The 19979-nt window shown below is 37.3% G+C and overlaps 1 protein-coding gene across 4 annotated transcripts in view; it reads left to right on the forward strand.

The window, feature by feature from the left end:
* The window catches only part of VTI1A (vesicle transport through interaction with t-SNAREs 1A), a 273119-nt gene that overhangs the window by 6203 nt on the left and 246937 nt on the right, over positions 1 to 19979 (forward strand). For all 4 annotated transcript variants that reach the window (XM_064663314.1, XM_064663312.1, XM_064663315.1 and 1 more), the window contains exons 2-3: positions 661 to 719; positions 5898 to 6008. In XM_064663314.1, coding sequence (XP_064519384.1) covers positions 661 to 719; positions 5898 to 6008 — 170 coding nt within the window. The remainder of the gene's footprint in view (positions 1 to 660; positions 720 to 5897; positions 6009 to 19979) is intronic.

Genomic DNA, 19979 nt, shown 5'->3' on the forward strand with positions numbered 1-19979 from the left:
GGTCAAAAGTCAATCTCTACAGCTGGGACATGGGCCTGTTAGGGAACCTGGCAGGTGATGATTGCTTAAAACTGATTTTAATTTTTTAAAATGTTCATATTTTATTACTAATTTGCATTTTTACTGCTACCAGAAGAAAGCGGTTTTCTTGTAGTTCCTGTGGCATTTTATTTTGTTTCTGTTGAAGCAAAAGAAACAGTTCTAGACCCAGCATAGGAGCAGGGGATTAGACACCTAATTTTCCTCAGTATCTGGATTAATTTTAGGTGGGATACCTGGTTTTGTGCATCTCATATTTTACAAATAAATAGATAAGCCTTTGTTCTTAAACCATATTTTTTTTCATTTAGTGTATGTATGTGCCTTCTCATGCATTTGTGCACACCCAGCAAGTGCCAGCTGAGGCATAACTGCTACACCTGGAGCGGCTGGAAGTGCTTTCCTAACTAGCAAATGCTGCATAACAGAGCAGAAGACTTCAAGGATTCTCCAGTCTCCTTTTTTTTTAATTACTAATGTGGGTATCCCCATTGTGATGATGTCACACAGAATAAATCTCTTGAATCAGTTTTAGCTGATCCATATAAACTTTTGAAAGGGTGTATTTTTCTTTCATGGCAAGAGCACAATTATATTGGTATTTTCACAATTCTATTTCAGATGAGAAGAAGCAGATGGTTGCAAATGTTGAGAAACAGCTTGAAGAAGCAAGGGAACTGGTATGTTCTGGCTTTTCATATGTTAACTGCAAATTCCTGGCAAAAATAATAGGATCACTAAATGGTAACATTTAACATTCATGCCCTTAAAATACTTAATTATATATTAGAAAACAAAATAATATTCTTGAAGTAGTTCTTATTTGAGGATATGAAATACCCAGTAAGAGTGTATCCTTTTTTAATCTTGTGTTCCCTGATGCAAGGATTGCACTATTGCTGTAGGTCCATACAAAGTTACAGGCTTTGAGTTGTGGATTATGTCTTTTATTTTCAGAATTGAGTGAAATATTTACACGCCATGACTTTGTTTTTTGCTTGTAAGACCCAGGAATCTACTTGATTTAGTCTGTCAGAACGTCTTGTAGAGCAATAGATCTTTTTTCTCTTTTAGTAAGTGAAGTGTGACGGTGAGGACAAGGGGGCCATGGTAGGGTGGATCACTGATCCCAGAAGAGTGTCTGTGTTAGCCAAGCATTAGTTAGTGGTTCACACTGACAGGAGAGAGCAATATGTGATGAGCAACATGTGTTAAGCAACTGTGACTTTTTTTTATTTATTTTGTTCCCATTACAGCCTGTCATCTCTTCCATCTGGATGGAGAATAAAAGTAAAGTTTTATAAATGTGGAGTAACTGAGCCAAGGTGTTGATGACAGTTGATATTGACTTTTTCCCCATGGCCAATAGTTCCTTCCCTAAAGTTGCTTTTGTCTATTGCTTGCAAATGAGTTTGGTCTATCTAATGTCAGAAATGTAACCTGAGTGTTAGGATAAGGAAAGAAATTTGTGTTTCTACCCTAGAAGTTCTTATAATGGAAAGAACTTGAATCAATTATTTGCTTGCTAACTAAACAATAATATTGAAATTAATTTTTGAAGTGGCATAGGTAGAAAAAGGTCTCTCTTTTTCAGGTCAACTGCTTGTTGGCATACCTGGTGCTTTTGGTTCAAAAATAGAATTAGTCTTGTAGACCATAGTATGGAAATAGCATCCAGGAAAGCTGGGTCTTGAGATGACTCTCTGCAATTTTGCTCTGTGAGGATGACAAGGCACCTAACCTCTCTGATTGGTATTCTCAGTGAGAAACACGGAAAAATTACTGTCCCGCCTCATGATGTTCTGAAGATACATTAAGGCCTTTTGGGCACTTTCATATTCATACAGCTGAAAGAAAGTACAAATCTAGAAATGTTTTTCATCTCCTTTTCACTACAATTTGACATGGCAAAAAAGCAGAGCAGTACAGGGAAGCTATGGCATGGGTGGTCATTCAAATTTGGATTTCTGCTCAAAGTAGATTGGAAGGAGCAGAAATTGAGTTAATGGCTCCTTCTCTCCTTATGTCAGAAAAAGATCATCTAAATTTGTATTTATTACAAGATTAAAAAATAAATCCTGTATCTGTACTTTTATCCTAATGATGATCTTCATTTAATTTACTGGCTTTTCTTTCATGCTTTTGGTTTAGATATTTAGATTCAGTTATTGTGTTTAAACAATTATCTAACATGTTTGTGATTAATGTCAAGGCTTGGGTTTAGAAATCAATTTGAACAAACCTGCTAAAACCAGAGCTGATTAAGATGATCCTCTTTTAAACTAAAGGTTACAGCAGAAAATCAAAATAAACCTAATTCCTTGCTACTGATAGTATTAATACACTGGTTTGCTTCATTATCTAGAGTAGTCAGAACTAGGATTAGCTGATTTTGTTTTATTTCCTATTTGGCTAGGAAATAATACTCTCATGTATTATAAATATTATTGTAGAGATAATGTAGTTACATTCACTAACCAGTGATTGTTTAAAACACTGTCTGCTTTGTTTGGGTAAAATCACTGGTGTAATTGATTTGATGTATGTGCAGAACTGACACAAAAACTTTCAGTCTCCCAGACTGCCTTTTCAAACCAGAGCTGTGGAATGAGAGATCTCTGGAGAGAAATCCTGTCATTCTACATCCAATGTGGAGTGTCTGAATGTTATTTTTACCACGTTTTTAAGAAAGCTGAATGTTGTGCTAGCCTTGGGAAAATTCTTTGAGCACAAGATCTAGCATATGCTAGAAGAACTGGAATGAGCATTTTTGAGTGAAATTCTACTTTAAAGAAGAAAAAACTCTCTCTGTGTTGTTTGCTTTTATGTTTTATGAAAGACACCACGAAATTGTTGTGTTGCAAATGCTTGGTTATTCTTATTTAGACATTTGACTTTTTAATAATGCCCATAAATTTAGTGTTGCAAATGCTAGATTATTCTTATTAGACACTTTAAAAAAAAATTAAATCTCTGTTTTAGTTCCAGCACTTTAGAATCAGAATAAAATAGTGAAGGTTACAAATTCTATAAAATGCTAGCAGCTGTCCAGAGCAATTTCATATGGAAAAGTGCCTGTGGGAGGGGGACACTTATTTTGGGGTCTCAGTGAGCACATCAGCCACACTACAGTACTTTGTTTTATTTTTGAATGGAAATACCAGGGGCTGCTCTGCTTTATTCTGTGTTCAGTGCTGGGTGCTGTTAGGGGCAAGCCTACCAGGTTAAACTCCTGAGGAGCCTTGAGGATGCAATTTATGAATTTGGGTGAGAGTTGAGTGCCAAAATGCTCAGCTTCACCACAGTGGTGATGTTGTGGTTCAACCCCAGCCACCAACTCAGCATCACAGAGACACTCACACACCTCCCGCCTTTCCCTGCCCACTCGTGGGATGGGGGAGAGGATTGGGAGAGTAAAAGTGAGAGAACTTGTGGGTTGAGATAAAGGCACTTCAACAGGGAAAGCAAAAGATGCACGACAAGCAAAGCAAAACAAGGAATTCCTTTACTTTTTCCTGTGGGCAGGCATTTTGCCATCCTCAGGAAAGCCAGGCCCCTTCATGTGTAAGGGTTACTTGGGAAGACGAATGCCATCATTCTGAATGTCCCCCTTCTTTCTTCTTACCCCAGCTGTACATGCTGAGCATGATATCATATGGTCTGGAATATCGCTGTGGTCAGCTGGGGTCAGCTGTCCTGGCTGTGTCCCCCCAACTCCTTGTGCACCCCCAGCCTCCTGGCTGGTGTGGAAGTACAAGAAGCAGAAAAGGCCTTGGCTCTGTGTGAGCCCTGCTCAGCAATAATGAAAACATCTCTGTATTATTATCGCTGGTTTCAGCACAAATCCAAAACACAGCCCTATACCAGCTACTATGAAGAAAATTGACTCTACCTCATCCAAAACCAGCACATGTCAACTTTGAACATAGGCAGTAACAGAAGTTTGAGCTTGTAGGTTTTCTGAAAAAAACTTGAGCTTCTACACATATTTTGAGATTTAAGTGCCAGGATATTTTGTTTGCTTTAAGTAGATTTTAGCTCTGTTCTTGCTTGTGTATGAAAAGTATGACTTTTTTGGCCAATAATAAGAAGCCTGAAAGTGGAGTTACATGAAAGTGGATTGCATTTAGGTTCACACCTGCTTGGACCACTGTCTTCTGCATGGCTTCTCATGGAAATTTCTCAGCCCAGCCACATAATGTACTCATTTAATCTCATGAAGAAAAGCAAGGTGTTAAATATTGGTCAGCTGAAATATATGTGCTTCATCGTTACACTCACTAATACTGCCACTTTAGAATGAACATTTTGAATTTCATGGACTGTGGTCTGATCGTTTATGCAACTTCTGTATTCACTGGGAAATGTTTTCATTTTTATCTAATAAGTAAGAATTGGACTTCAATAAAATATTCTGACCTTGCACATATACTTATATATATATATGAGAGAAATGTTTTCTACGTTTATAGAACATTTGAGATCAAATATATTGTGATGAAATTGATAAGAAATAAGCTATTAATTCCAGCTATTGGTTTAATTTACCCCTTTAGAAAGTTAAGCCTGAGCCAAAGAGATGGGTAGAATTAGAAATTGCTTTGTATGTTTCAATTCAGTAGTGACCATTTAATTAAAGTCTGCTTTACAGTTTACTATTGAATATCATTTTGTATAATCAGACTAGATCAGGCAAAATGACTGTTAAGTATCTGGTAATTCCATTGATTAAATTCAGATGCTTTTCTTACAATATGAGGATGAAGTTTCAAAGTGTAAGCAAGTGATTACATAGGAATAAACTCCAGCAGTCCCTTGTGAAGACCTGTAACCAGTTTGGGACCCTAACTGAAAAGCATTTCTGTTCCTATCCTTATTGCTCAACCAAGATCAGTAGGAGGTGAGTAAATACTGTTTCAGGAACCTACAGCAACCAAGGAGAGGTATTCTCTTATCTTTTTAAAGTAGCTTGGAGAGATTTTAAAAGGCAGGTAAGGGATTCTTCAGCTGTGCAAAATATAACTCTTGAAGAGACAGCACCATATAGAGGAGGCTTCATGACCCACGGGGCAGGTGATTATCAGCCCTGGTATATAACTTCTTTTGATTTTTCTATACCTCTGTGCCATATTGTTGTGTTTCAGGCCCCTTAGTATTCTATATGGCAAGAATAAATAGAAAAAACTTTTAAAAGATAAATTCTCTCTCTGATGTTTGAATACATTCAACTGTGTACAAGTTCTTGAATAGGACTGTCATTAAACCCTGAAATTCAGCTGTATAATGCACTTACATACAGATTTGGGATGTAGATTTGGGAAACCAGTTCAAGGTTTATAATTCTGCTGAGTTAACAGTATTTAAAGCAAAAAGGATTCATTTATTAAACATAGAGACTGGTGGTAAATAAAACTTTTATATATACACATCTGTTTATATATATGTGTGTGTGTGGCTATAAATAAATAAAATATATTTTTCAGCCAAGGCTTTCCAAAACTGCCCAGCTAGATGGACATAGGCTTTCTTCTGAACTATGCTAATTTGCAGGAATTATTTATCCTCAGTTTTACTATTTTCTTGTAATAAAATGTATTCATCACATTTGAAATTGAAATCCAGAAATGTTTGACTAGAATCATTCCTTCTAAGTGTCAATAATATTAATTTTGTCACTTGTTTGTTGACTTAAGGCTGTGTAAATATTTTGATAAATTCTTTATATCTTACAGAATAAGCAGCATTTTTCTTTATAAAGAAGGAATATTTCTTAGCATTTGTGAAAAACTTGGGTAAATTCACTCTTGCTTTAATTAACCTTTTGATTTATATGTCTGCTCTTTGTTTTTACTTGTTAGCTTGAGCAGATGGAACTTGAAGTTCGAGAGATCCCACCTCAAAGCCGAGGAATGTACAGCAGTCGAATGAGAAGCTACAAACAAGAAATGGGAAAACTTGAAGCTGATTTCGTGAGTTTTTAACATATTACATAATGAAGGCATTTATGAGAATTTTTAAAATAAAGTAATGCAGTTATTCAGGCAAATAAGAGGTATTTTTGACTAGTGTGAGACATGAGTTCTGTTTGTATCTTGCTGTATATGTGCACAGATGAAAATCAAACTGGGGAAGAGAAGGTTTTCTTTTTGTAGCAATTCCATACCAATATTCCAGTTTCTATCCTTCTGTCCCTTTGCCCTGGATCTCAGTTGTTTCTCTGCCATTAAACATCGTGAGTGTTCATGATGTATGCAAAGTAGTCAGCTTTTAATCTTGTTTCTCAAGGAATGACAGCTTGTAGTAATGTGGGCAGTAACATGAAAAGCAATATAATCTCCAATCTGTGGAATTTTTGAATGTAGCTTCTCTCATGTGCACTTCATTTGTTACTCACTGTTTTCTGTTGCTCTTAGATTCTTCTTGGCTTTTGTACAAATTGGTATAAGTACTACATTTTTTGAGTAATGGATGCAAACTAACAAGATTCCCTTGTCTAGGGGCTTCTGCTACAGTTATCAGTCCTTTTTTGTGACTGGGATTTGCACTGAATAGATTTACATAGAGACAAAACTGTTTTCTGTAAAATCCTGAAAAAGTTCAAAGGGATTGCAAAGTGTAGGAAAAAGCTATGTTAATTGGCAGCAGCTCAGTTCCTCCAGGGTAGGGAGAAAGAACTAACTAGTGGCAGTATTTTCCATTCACTAGAGAGCTGTGAATTTCCTCAGGTTGCTGGCAGCAGTTTAATCCTTCAGGGGCTGGGGAGGCGATGTTTATACCTGCAGCCAAGAAATCCAGCTGACTGTCACTCCTCTGTGCTTCTGCCAAGTTGAGGAGTTGCACAAAAATGTATTAGCTAGAAGATGATTGCAGTTTGTAAAGTCTGAGGAATGTTAGAATAAGAAGACTCGCGTCCGAATTTTGGGACAGTCTCATGCTGTTCCACTGTAGGAATTGCATATGGCCGAACAGTGGCTTCCCAAAGAGAGCAGCTTCTGGACCAGTAGTGAATGCTGTTTATCTTCTCAGATGTGAGAGAATTTACTGTCAGCATATATTTGATGCTGGCCTATTTCTCTATGTAGGCAAATGGTGGAATTTGTACTTCATATTCCCAGGCAATAGCGAATGGGAGAGTTCAGAACTGGACACTGTGCAGAAGAGGAGGAATGAGTGTGAGGAAATGCATCTTAGCACTGGGAGTTACATGAATGCAAGAAAGTGGTCAGAGTGAAGAAGCAAAGCAACACGAGAAAGGGGAAGGAACAGATAGTAATAATGGGTAAAAGCAACAGCCCCAAACCCAAGGATCTTCAGCAGAAGATCAAGGAGAAAAAGTGATGTGAAGGATGGAGCAAAGTACTGTAAGAAAACAACAACTATGCTTGAAAAAAAAAATCTCACTTATATAGCAAATAGTGTTGTTACAATGCCCTACAATGCCTTAAATGCCCTACATTGTTCCATTTTTAAATACTAACATTTTTCTGAGTTTGTATGTGAGGATTTAAGGATCTTTTTGGATTATTATCCAGACAAATAGCAACTTGTTGGAAACTATATAACAAAATGATTCGGTTGTGAGTTCAAAGAGGGAAGAGGAGGAAGGAAGGGAAATACTATTTTTACTCTATAAGCTGCAAGGCTCTCAAAGGTAGAAAGTTAAAATATTTACTGTAATGGAAGTGCTTTTGATTGTTCTGCCTGAATATTGTCCTGAATGAGTTGTGAACTGTTTGACTGTAAGCAAAGCGTATTGAGTTTATGTAAGAGCCGTAGCATACCTTTAGAAAAAGCAGATCTAAGTACTTATAAAATGAATTCACATTTCTAGATGACTGGAAATGGTACTGGCAGTTTTGGGTTATGATCAGCTTACAGGTTCGCTGGTCAAAGTTCTTGGCTTTTCTAAAAGGCACACAGATGTGAGCTTGCAAAGTTAAGTGTTCTTTATAAAGGGAGTTGGAATCTCAGCTGGATACCACTGTATTTGGCTTGGCCTTTCTTCCCAAGTGAAGTAGCATGTAAGCAGAGCAGAGCAGAGGACATTTCTCAATCATCTTGAAATGTGTGTTTCCTTTTAAATCAATTTCAAAAATTATATACTTCAATATACTTTTTCATTAAGTTCTATATTTCAAACATAAAGTGAATGCAGAACTGGCAATCTGGAAATCTGAGGTATGTGGACTGCCCGCTCTTTACTTGCAGGATGGACAACATTAAGGTTTATTTGTGATGTTTAATATCTAATTGGTGAGTTTATTTTATCTTAAGCAGTATGTGTAATATTGACAAAATGCTATCACTTTAATATCATTTATTATGTGCTGTGGCATCTTTATGAATTTATAGGGATTTTTTTCTATACAATTTACTATGCTGAAGTATATTCTGAAAAATACAGGTTTAAGCTGGGTTGATCTGTACTTAGAAAAGTTACTCCAAACGTGAGTTTTTTATCTCTAACTTTTTAATCAAATAGGAACAAGTTGCTACCAGTGCTCTGCAGTCCTGGGATGTGTGTGAAGCCAATGACATCTACACTGTCCACTGTATTGCACCCGAGAAGTTGTAACTCACTAATTGCAATAAATCGTATCTGAGGAGAAAAAGCCACATTGCTCTATCTTGATCATCCCTCTTGAAGAGGAACAGTGATAATGAAAAAAAGAATAGCTCGATTTTGTCTTTAAAAGTACTCCGAAAGCACAGCACTGTGAATACCGATGGGGAAAATGCACAGAGCGAGCATTGCAGCTCAACTTCAAGCAGCAGCGGTTCCTGCTGCTCGCCCCAGTGCTCTGCAGTCTTCTGTGGGGAGCAGATGCCTGGGGAGAAATACAAGAATAGGGCAAGCATAAAGTCACACTTCTTTACAAAACGTCTATATACGTCTCAAAAGGCCAAGTTTCAGGCTTGAGTAAAGCGGATAAACCCTATGCTCTATTTTTTAACTTGCAGATGTAAATCTTGGGTTTATTATCTCATTTTCAATAGCATATACCAGCACCTCATTTTTGTAGCGGGGTTTTGGTCAGGTTAGGTCAGGAAAGCTGCATTCCCAGACCTGCAGGGGTCCGGGGCTCCTGCCCGACCAGGCTCGCTGGGCTGCAGAGCCCGTGGTACGTGGTAATGGCTCTATCTGGTGGCCCCACGTGGAGTTGCAGAACACATACTTGTGCTTTCCGGGTTGATTCAGGTCTTAGCACCACCTGCTAAAGAGTTCTTGAAACTTGAAACAGTCTTCCTATAAGCAGGTCGTTTTCCTCCATCTACTAATGCACTATTAAGTGGTCTAAGCTTGTAATTATTTTTTTCCAACTATTTCAGATGTACAATGTCCATGGTGCCTGCCTGCATGAAGTAAGTTCTGAATGAAAAAAAAAGTCTTTTAAGTACCTGGACTATAGGTGGGATTTATTCTTTCAAATGAAGCATTTTTTGTTAATTGTTACCTGGAAGCAGCCAGTGATCTTTAAACAGTGGGGATATGCAGTGGTAAAAGGCTTCCATATTTTATAAACGTAAGTTTGACATAAATCTATCCCAGTCCATGTAAAAATGGGATTATGTAAACTTAGCAAATGTGTGGTTATCTGCTAGCATTTGTATCCATTCCAAGTGTTCCATGTACTGGCTCAGTATCAGGGCACATAAAGTAGAAAGAAGCAAAGGCAGGCATTCTCCTGAAAAACTTACAGCTGAAATGTAAGACATTCAAATAGATGAGGAAATATAAAAATCCAATAAGACCACATTATATGGAAATATTCCTATTACAAAATGAATACTACATAATCAGTGTTGAAAATGAGATGAGTATATTCAACAAGAAGAAATACCCATCAAATAAAGGAAGCAGCATAAGAACTGTTCCTGTTTCTTCAGCAGCACAGAGGTAAATTTTGCAGGTAGCATTTTTTATCAGCCCAAGGGACAGTGCTCATTCCTTTTAAATTCTCAGAATTGGTACTGATCTTGGTTATTCTGACTTTCAGAATAACCTTTAAAAGCAAAAAAAAAAGGAGGGGGAAGTTAAACAGACAGATATATTGTATAAAACTTGATTAAACATTTAAACATTTTGGCATTTAACAATAGCTTCAGTTCAGTCAATAATGAAGATATATATTCACATTTCATACCTCCTGCAGGTTCTGTTTAAGATCATTGTTAAAATGTCAACTGCTGTTAAGCTTTAAAAACATTTAAGGAGATAAGCCATGGAATTTCATTTGATAAAGTTAGCTACCTTCTATAATGCTCAAGTACCACCTGAATCCAGAAGCTCACCTGGACAACTGCTACAGCTGTGTCTGTTATGTTCTGGCTGCTAGTAGCAAATACTGCTACTCTTATTTCAGGTTCAGTCACCTATCCAGAGAAATACTATGAGCATAATGAACAACATTTGTCAAAGGACAAGTTAGTGGCCTGTATCTTTATGGCCAGAGTCTTCCCTAGCTCTCCACTTTGAACTAAAACTTTAAAGGCTCGGCTATGGCTGCTGGATTATATTGGTTTATAAAGCAAAGGTTTATTGCTTTGTAGTTAAAAATCATAAACCATGTGTGGGACTGGTGTGTGTGCATCTTCATGGTTGTACCCCAACAATGTTATTAAGAACAGGAAACTCACCATGTGAACACACCATGTATGCACAAGCACCCTGCCTGGGCAGGTTCACATGCGTGTAGTGACACTTGATCTTGTTCACAAATTTGAAACTGAAACCAGATCAGTTTTCACTATGTGAGTAGTACAGCTCTTTGGAGCAGGGCTGTGGAGGATTTGTTCTAAGGCACACAAGATTGAACTGATTAAGTTTCAGAAGAAAAGAGTTGAATTATCTGACCATGTACTTTGACAACCTAATTTTGGAGAAGCATGTTGTGAACAAAATGTCCTTCACTCTGCTGTTTTTATAGATAGCATCACCTTCTTGAGATAAGTAATCAGTGCTCTACCCTTTACACAAACTGCTCCTTACAGAGGCACTGGGTTTTTTTCCTCTGTTCCTTTTTCTGATAACTTCTGATGTGATATATGTCTGCCTGGCTGCAGTTGAGCATTAGACCAACTTCTTTTCTATAGAGGCAAATTGCATATTGTCTTCACTTGTTTTCACTTGTGTCCCTGCCTTGGTGGGTTTGTGAGGGAAGAAGATGGAGGCATTTGACATTTTGCAATTACTTTATTCGTAATACTGCTTTTTTAAATGGGGAAAAAGTGATACAGGGAAGAATATTCTCTTTTTCTTCTTTTTGTTTTGGTAGCATTCAAGGCCTAAACTGCATTTTTTTTATAGTTTTGTATGCAAGTATGGAGAAGGAAGGAAATTTATTTCATAATGGAATTTACTAGTGATGAGATGCTTTTCCTTAGAGGAAAGTGTGAAAGATGGGAGTTAACATGCTTTATTTATAATTAACCTAAAGGGTTATGATCATCTTAACTGAGATTCCTGAGACCACACAAGTGAAGCATACCTTACCTCCTTTTGCTTACAAAGAATCCTCCCATGTTTGACCAATGTGTTATGCATCTCATAACACAATGTGTGAAGAGATAATATGCTGCGTAAGAGCAACCAAGCAGCAAATTTTTAATGTCGATAAAACTAATTCCATAACTAGATTCTTCTCTCAGCCAACTCCACCTTGACATTCTGTGTCTATCTCCAGAGATCTGGCTCATCTGTTAACACGGAGGGCTAAGACTGGTGAGTTTTGTGGTATGCTCTTTGTTGGTCCTTCAGCAAGTTGTGGTGGAGCTGATGCACATGATTTTAAGAAAAAACAGTTTGTGGAGCTCTAGACTTGACTGAGTGATTACAAATAAAAGTGTTTGCAGGAAGTGATTTGGTGAGTCTGATAATTCTTGTGTCTGGCTGGGGGCTATGAATGAAAGGCATATTGACTCATGCAGGGCACTGTAAGCAGTCATGCTTCTTTCCTTTCTCCCTGCATACACACAATGTTTCTATACTAAATTAAGCTGAAAAGTGATCTGTAGCAGAATGAAATCCTTCTGTAAAATATATTTTAAGGCATCTAATAGAAATTCAGCATGACATCACCTCTGCTTTTTTCACTAAACATGCTGGCAGTTTGTAGACATGTCTGGATGCCAGCCCTCATCAGCCTTTCCCAGGTAGAGAACTATAATTTCTATATTTACCATGAAGTTTGTTCTTATGTTAAAACTTCTACTTCTCAAAGTAGTAGAATTAAGAATGTTTGCTCTTGTTTCTAGCAGAGAGTGGAAGAAGCCATGCCCACTCAAAGTTGCTTCTAGCCAGCTGCTGAGTAAATTGTCTTCATAAACAGAAGGTAAATGCTGTTTTGGTGGGGGGCAGAAGCAGGAAGGGTTTATTGTTTCCCACTTTCTCAGTGATTTCTTATTTTAATCTAGTGATAACTCCCCTACCTGCCACACAAAAAGAAGCAACTGTCACTGTCCTGCCTTTGATAGCAGCAGTAATAAAGGTTCTGTAGCTTGAACATTGGTGTGGGGTGCAGTGATGAATGAAGCAGAACAGAGTGTACCTCACTCTCTCTTTGTTGTATTGCTCACTTGTACTCATTTAAGTAGAGGTTTGATTTGGTTTTTCTATCATGAGTTAGAAACTTAAAGATTACAAGAAGAAACATCAGACAAGCTGAGCAAAACCCCACACCTTTTGAAAGTGTTTGCTTTTCAAGCTAGAACTGCACTCTAAAGATCCTTAACAGGTTATTAGTTTTTTTTTTTTATTTTCCCCAGCGAGAGCGAAGCTAGTTTGCATGTCACTGCAAAGTAAGGAGAGACATGTGCTACTGGTAAAGCATAAAAAATGGAGAGAAGGTTGGGTTTGACTCGGGAGGGATGAATTCCAGCCTTTTCCAGGTGTCCCGGTGTGTTTGTCCAGGGAGTGACACTGGGTGGCGCTGTTTGTTTGCAAAGCAAGTGCCGTCGGTTCCCCCCCTTTTCCCCCACAGTTTCTTTTTTTTCTTTTTTTTTTGCTTTGGTAGTAACTGAAATTACTGTTTCATGAATAAAATATTTCTGGTGGGATTTGCATTTCTATATTGGCTGAAGATACTGTGTTGAATGTTTTATTAACCAGCCCAGTGCAACTGTCAGCCTATTAAAGAGATCCAATGGACCCTGTTTAGCTAAATAAACTAAATAAATCCAATTCGTCAAATTGTGTTCCTGGCTGTTTATTTTCCATTCTTTTGATGTACAGTTTATTTTAAGTTAAAGCCACGTAGTTTTAAAAATTAATGTGAAAATAGAATTTAGTGTTTGAAACATGAGAAGACTAATTGCCATGGTCAAAAATAGCTTCCCTTTATGGTGAAGTTGCCATCTGGTAAATGGTGAACTTTTTATTTGTGACTGATTAACTGTCCCATGTCAAAAATTAGTTTGGCAAACGAGTGGTTAATGGCTTTTTTTTTTTTGCCTGCTTGCTTCTGTTGCTTTCATGAAGAAAAACTTGAAATATAAGCACTGCTGTTAAAAGTAACTGTTTCTACCCAACTTAAAGAGGTTTGTGCTTTATCTTGATATTTTCTCAATCAGAATTCAAGGGGAAAATTTTATATGATCCTTACATATTAAATGCTTGCTGAAATACTGATGGCATCATAGGCTAATATTAGAGTGTAAAAAAAATCTCCTTACATAACTGGATGTATTGTATGTCTAGTTGTCAAACAGTTGTCAAACATTGCAAATAATAGTATTCTTTATATTCTGCTAGTACAAATAATATTTTAGTTACCTTGTTTTTTGCTGAAAACCTTTGCCATAAAATAACAGGAGACAGGCTATAAATTTATGATAATGTTACTGGCATAGTAAAAATTTTCTGTGCCAGTTGAAAATTCTTGTAAATACAAATGTATTCTGGATTTGTTAATAGAGAAATAAAGAAACAGTGGTGGATGTATTTGCTCTTTCTGATGCTTTCCATAGCACTGCTTCAGTGATGTTATGTGTTAACTTTTATGTGTTTTACAAGAAATCAGAATTGCCAGGTATCATGTTTTGCATAGTTTTATTTTTATGATTTTGTGTTTCCAAAAGTGGAAGACTGAAATTTAGTGCAATAGAGATACAGTTCTATTAAATTCCATATCTGGCTTTTTTCTCAAGAAATTGACTATAATACCTTAAGAAGTCTTTGTGAAAAGCTAATGTGTTAGTATGAATTTAATAATGCCAGGTATTCTTTAGAAAAATAATTTAATCAATTCATTTTACCTTTTTTCTTACAAATGTTGGTTGAATTTAACAGAAATTGTAAATTTTTCTTATTACCTTTCCCGCAGACTCTAACCCAAGAACAGAGTAGATATTTAGGCAGATGTCTTCAGTGTTGGATAGAGTGCTGTTCCCTTGTGTAGGTAGACTTTAATTTGTCCTGAAAAATATTAAATATGTCTAATATTTTCTAGCTGCAGGCATTTAAAAATGGTATTTAAAAACTAAACGGCACAATGTTATCCTGTTTTCTCAGATAAAACCTTCCCATTTGTGCTCTAAGCTGGTTCTTTTTAACATACCAGTAATATACACAGAAGGAACTTTATGGTTCAGTAAAACTGGCTAGCACAGGGAAAAAGGAGATGGGCTTTTGTAGCAGTGGACGTGTTGTCTTGTTTCTGGCTTAAGACTTAGTGAGGAAGGAATATAAAGTAAAAAAAATGGAGCTGAAAGTGTATTTGAGTGATTTTCCCTCCTCCTAGTAACATTTTTTACTACGTGAAGCATATGGAAAAAATGTGAGTATCTCTGTTCTTTTGTTTGGTAACTTTTTATTTGTATTCTGCAATAATTTAATAGTCCATCCTAAGTACAGTCAGCTTCCCTTAAAGCTGCCATAGAAACCACAACAAAAAGTGATTCTTGGCCACAAAATCAAATTAAACTTGCTGTTCTTACTCAGTTAGGGAGGAAATCCCTGTAAAGGCTAGAGGATCTAAACTTGTACATTTGACAATTTAATACTTGTATACATTTATAATAAGTGGATCAAATACAGCACCTCCCTTACTTTTCATTTGGTTTTTATAAACCACCTTTAGGGTGTCAGTGCTTATTGGAAATAGGCCTTTTCCAATATTTAGTGAATCCTACAGAGATTTCACTCCTAAAAGAGGTGATCAATGAAAATTAGAGTAGAAATATAAAGAACAGATAGTAAAAAGGAATATAGCAGGTGGCCTCTGGGATCAGCAGTAGAACAGAATAATTTTTCCTGCTGTAGTAACATTTCTGATGTGTGTAATGAAAAAAAGCTTTTGCTAACTAAATATTTGGTGCCTGGCACGTAAAGAGAAAGAAATTGGGGAGTGTGTGTGGGCTCTGCATGTTTCCCATTGAGTGGCATTTGTCCTTGCTTTCTGAATCCCCACAAGTTTCCAACATGTCTTTATTTTGTTTTTTGGTTTTTTTTATTTTCTGAGAAGTTAAGACTAGAATGAATAAGGGTAGTGTTTGCCAACTTACCCTCCCGGTCAGCGTGGAAATCACTGAATTGCAATTGCAGGCTTTGTACCTGTTCACTAAAGACTCAAATGAGAATTCTGGCAAGTTAAAGAAAAGGCTTGTATTGTGTCTGGTGGGTCTTGGCTTGGGCCTTAGTTAGAAAATGCTCCTGCATTATGAAGTTAACACCTTCCTTTTCACTGATTCATGAGTAGAAGATTTGAGCCATTATTAAATCGAGCTGTAACCTTTGCTAGGGTGTATCAACAACCAGGAAAAAAATGGTATTTAATATTTGATTTAAGAGAGAATAATTGCATTAGTATCAAAGCAAATACTCTATTTCAAAATCTGAACAGTAACTTTCCATAATGATGGGTGGTATTTTGGGACGTGTAACTGCAGATATTTTGTCACGGGGATTCCTATTTGTGGAGTGCCTTGCACAAAGGGGTTTCTCACACATGACTACAGCTCCTTGGCACTGTAATAATAAGTATTAACTAAATAGAACTTTGCAAATAACTAAGTTGCTATGTTAATGTGTTTCTTGTGATTATTTTTATTTGTTTAAGAAGTGCAAGTTACTTTCAATGTTATGGATTGTTCCGTTAGTAGTTTCTTTGAAATTTCGGATTTTCATATTATAATATGTGTCTGTTATAATTTTTAGCAACTTTAAAAAAGAAGAAGTGTTTATCTAGGATTAATGTGGTTGGTAGTAAAACTAATAATGCTAAAACAGGGACTTAACTGTAGTGCTAGGATTCTTTTTTAATCAAAAGAATATATTTGATTTGTAATGACTGTTTTGTATTGTTCATAATTCAATGTTATTAATACCCCCAAGTGACCATGGGATTCTCTCTTCTTTCCAACCAGTCTTCAGGAGAAATCAGACTCTCTGGTTCAGTTGTGTAAGCTTCCCACAAAGTTAGTTCAGTCAACTAAATCAAGGTAAAAAGTTACAGAAAGGTCAGGATTAAGTTAGGGGTTGCTAACCTGAATTGCTTTCCCAGCCTTTTTAAGCCCTTAGTGCTCCTTTTGTCTTTTTCTTGCCTTCTGTCATGTTGTCCTCCTGTTAGATCTTTATTTCAGTTGAAGGCACCTGGGCTGCATCCTTCTCCTGACCCATTCTTGGAGTCAGTTTCAAACGTGTTATTAAGGTCCCCTTTTTCCATTCATGAGTTACATGTGTAGCATTCAGCAATGCAGATCGGTGGCTCGGCACTTGTGCCCTGTAGAGTTCTTGGTTTAAAATGCATGCATTTTAGAATGAGCATAGGGAAAATTTGCTCCTCTCCATCCTCATTTTCCCTTTGCTTTTTCCGCTTCTCTTTCTGGGGCAAATGTTAAAAGTTTTTACGTTTAATTTGTACCTAAAAAGTACTCTGTTGCTAAGGTCAGAACTGCTGAGTTCCCTTCTCTTATAATACAGGACCAGTTTGCAAGCCATTTGTATGTTTTAAAAATTGTCTTAATTGAAGTTTCATGTACAGTGGTAGTGTTTGGTTTGATAGTACTGTGATTTTTGAAATGAATCCCCAAATTTTCCTCACTTACTGCACGTGAGCCTGAATAGAATTGCTTTTTGAGGAAAGTGAACTGGAAACTCCATTTTAGCCATGCACGAAACAGACATGAGGGTGTGGATGAAAGGCTGGTGTTTCAGACAGTTTTGAACATGTTGAAGTGAGGATATTTGGTCTAAGAACTGGGCCAAATCTATTCTACAATAAAAACTGTAATCGTGCACATTGCAGAAACAATAGTGGAAGAACTCCAAGATGCTACCTGTCCTGATGTAATTAAATGTATCCTTTTGGAGCAAGACTACATTTTGAAGTCTTTTCTTCCTTTGTGGAAAATCTGGGCCTTGTGGAAATTTCCATTCCCCTTCTGGTACCCTGTTCCAGACAAAGGAAACCAGGATATGTGTTTCTGTGGCCTGAAGTATCACAGAAGCACAGAATGGTTTGGTTTGGAAGGGACCTTCAGGTCATCTAGTTAGAACATCCATTGCTGTGGGCAAGGACAGCTTCCATTAGACCAGGTTGCTTAAATACCCACATTCTTGACGTCCACAGTATCAAATCCTGGTATGAGCTTGGTTGTATAATAGTAACATCCTTCTCTGTATCTAATGCTGAGGTGTAGAGTGGGACTTGCTGACAAAAAGAAAAGCGTCTTCCAGCAAGAAGAGCTGTCAGTGAACACCGAAACTCTGCTGTGCCTCTGGCTGTCATTTGGCCTGAGTTTGGCTTGGGCAGGAGTGTTTGAACTAATCTATACAATGGAGTTTGTCCTTGCATTCAGATAAATAAGGGTTAGTTTTTTCCCATATAGAGCAAGCTGTTGCAATCTGGCCAGAGTGACTCACTGGTGAAATGTTTGGCTGTGTACTGGTAGGGGGGATGAAATTCTTGGAATGAGGCTGTGCTGCCCTCTGTTACACTTTTGGGGGAAGTATCTATAAAGAAGTCAGAATAGGTTGTTCTCCTGACATTATAAACAAAGAAGGTGGACCTTTGATAGTAGCAATCTTCTTGAGGGAATTGAATCAAGCACCTCCTGTGGAAAGTGCAAACAAATATATTGCTTTGCTCAACTTCAGAGTTGTATTCAAAGCTTCTTGTGCCTTATATTGTAACTTTTATGAGGCTTAGTATATTTTAGAAAAAGAAATCGTTGGCATATGTTTAAGTATAGGTGAACAAATTTATGTGTTTGTATTTGTTTGGATGTTTTTTAACATTAATAAAGTCTTTTCCCCTGCCCCAAAAATTCAAAGTAGAATTCAAATTCTCCAGGATATATAGTCTGTCTGTAAGCTTCACTGTTGGACACATCACTTCAAAAATAGCCATATGAATAAAAATATGTGATGCACTTATTGACAGAGAAAAGCCAATAAATCCAATTTGATTCAGGAAGCTGAGAAATATTTTAATAACTTTCTGACATTTTCCTGTAGTTCTTATTTACCTTATCAATAGTTATGGTGACATATGATTGTCAACTTTTTATATTAAACCAAACTAATAAATTAAACATGTTGTGTTTATACCTGATGAAAGCTGACGTTTTGGAAAGGTGTTAAAATATACTGACAGGTCTTGTTCATAAACTCCTTTGGTATAAATATGTAGATGACATCTTTAGATATTGTTTGTACATAGGCTGATAGGCAGGAAACGTTGACAACGTAACAAATGCAAATGTCAACCCCACAATTTAACCTTTCTGTGTAGGAAAAGATGTTAGTTTTAAGTTACATGTATCTTTTAACTTTATTTTCAAAGTTTTTTATGAGCCTGTTATCATTGCTGTTTCATGTGCCACTGAAAGTAACACTGCAATAAGAAAGATTTGCACTTAAGAGCTTTTCTCTGTGGTGTTCCTACTTAAATGACTATAGCTGAGAGGGTGGGTTTTTTTCTAATTCTTTTTATTTTTCATGTTTACCTGGTACTGTCTGAATCTCTCTGCAATATCATCTGTTCATTCCTAACTTACCAGTGATTCAGAGCTTGTGTGGCTCAAGGGCAGTGAACCAGTAAAACTATTCTAAGATATTAGAGCAGTTTGTTGTAACAACAGACACATGTCCTTGGCTTTGACCTGGATCAGGGTTTCTTTATATGTAGGATGTTTCTGATTTGACCTCAGTCTTCTCCATGGTGATGTAAATACACTGTGTGTTCTCTACTTGGCTCTTTTTCTGCATTCTCCACAAGCTGTGGTTAATACCCACTCGTGCAAAAGTTATGGCCAGTTCTGGGTGTCCAGGGCCCTCAGGGCACCAACAGCCCTCAATGACGCTGAGCAGCCTCCCCAACCCACCCATGGCCCAGGGCTCCATTTCAGGGCTGTGTTTCCCTGCTCTGGGGATTCTGTGGGATGCTTCTCTCCAGCTCCCCAGGTCCCTACCTGGCTGTAGTCCCTGCTGAGCTGGATGCTGATAAAATGCCAGCCTGAACTTAACTGGTGATGGGAGCTGTTCAGCTCTGCCAGACATCCATGGCACCTGTAAGTTCACCGTCCTCGGTCCTTCTGACTTTTAAGACTACTTGATCAGAACTTCTTAAGTAATGCTTTTGTGTCCCATGCCTGGGCACCTCTACCTGTGGTCTGGAGTCTGGGTGAGCAATGTGGGGTCTTTTGTATACCAGTGTGGAGGATTTGTGGTGGGATTTCATAGTGCTGACTTAGAACATGCAGTGAAATACCAAATACCTTGCCCTGCTTTCACAGTGGGGATGCCACCTTGATCCCGATGGCTGCAAGCAGAGTTCCTACTGAACCCTGTGGCCTGTCTGAATTGTGTCTCTAAATTTCCCATTTTAGGCTTATGAGGGCTTTAAGAAGAAAAACTTTCACACTGTCCTCTATCTGTCACCAAGGCTTTTCATTCTGTCTTTTGGTGACCGATTTCACAACTAAGATAAACTTTTCCGTAG

Source organism: Pseudopipra pipra, chromosome 8 (genome assembly GCF_036250125.1).
Source record: "Pseudopipra pipra isolate bDixPip1 chromosome 8, bDixPip1.hap1, whole genome shotgun sequence".
Lineage (NCBI taxonomy): Eukaryota > Metazoa > Chordata > Aves > Passeriformes > Pipridae > Pseudopipra > Pseudopipra pipra.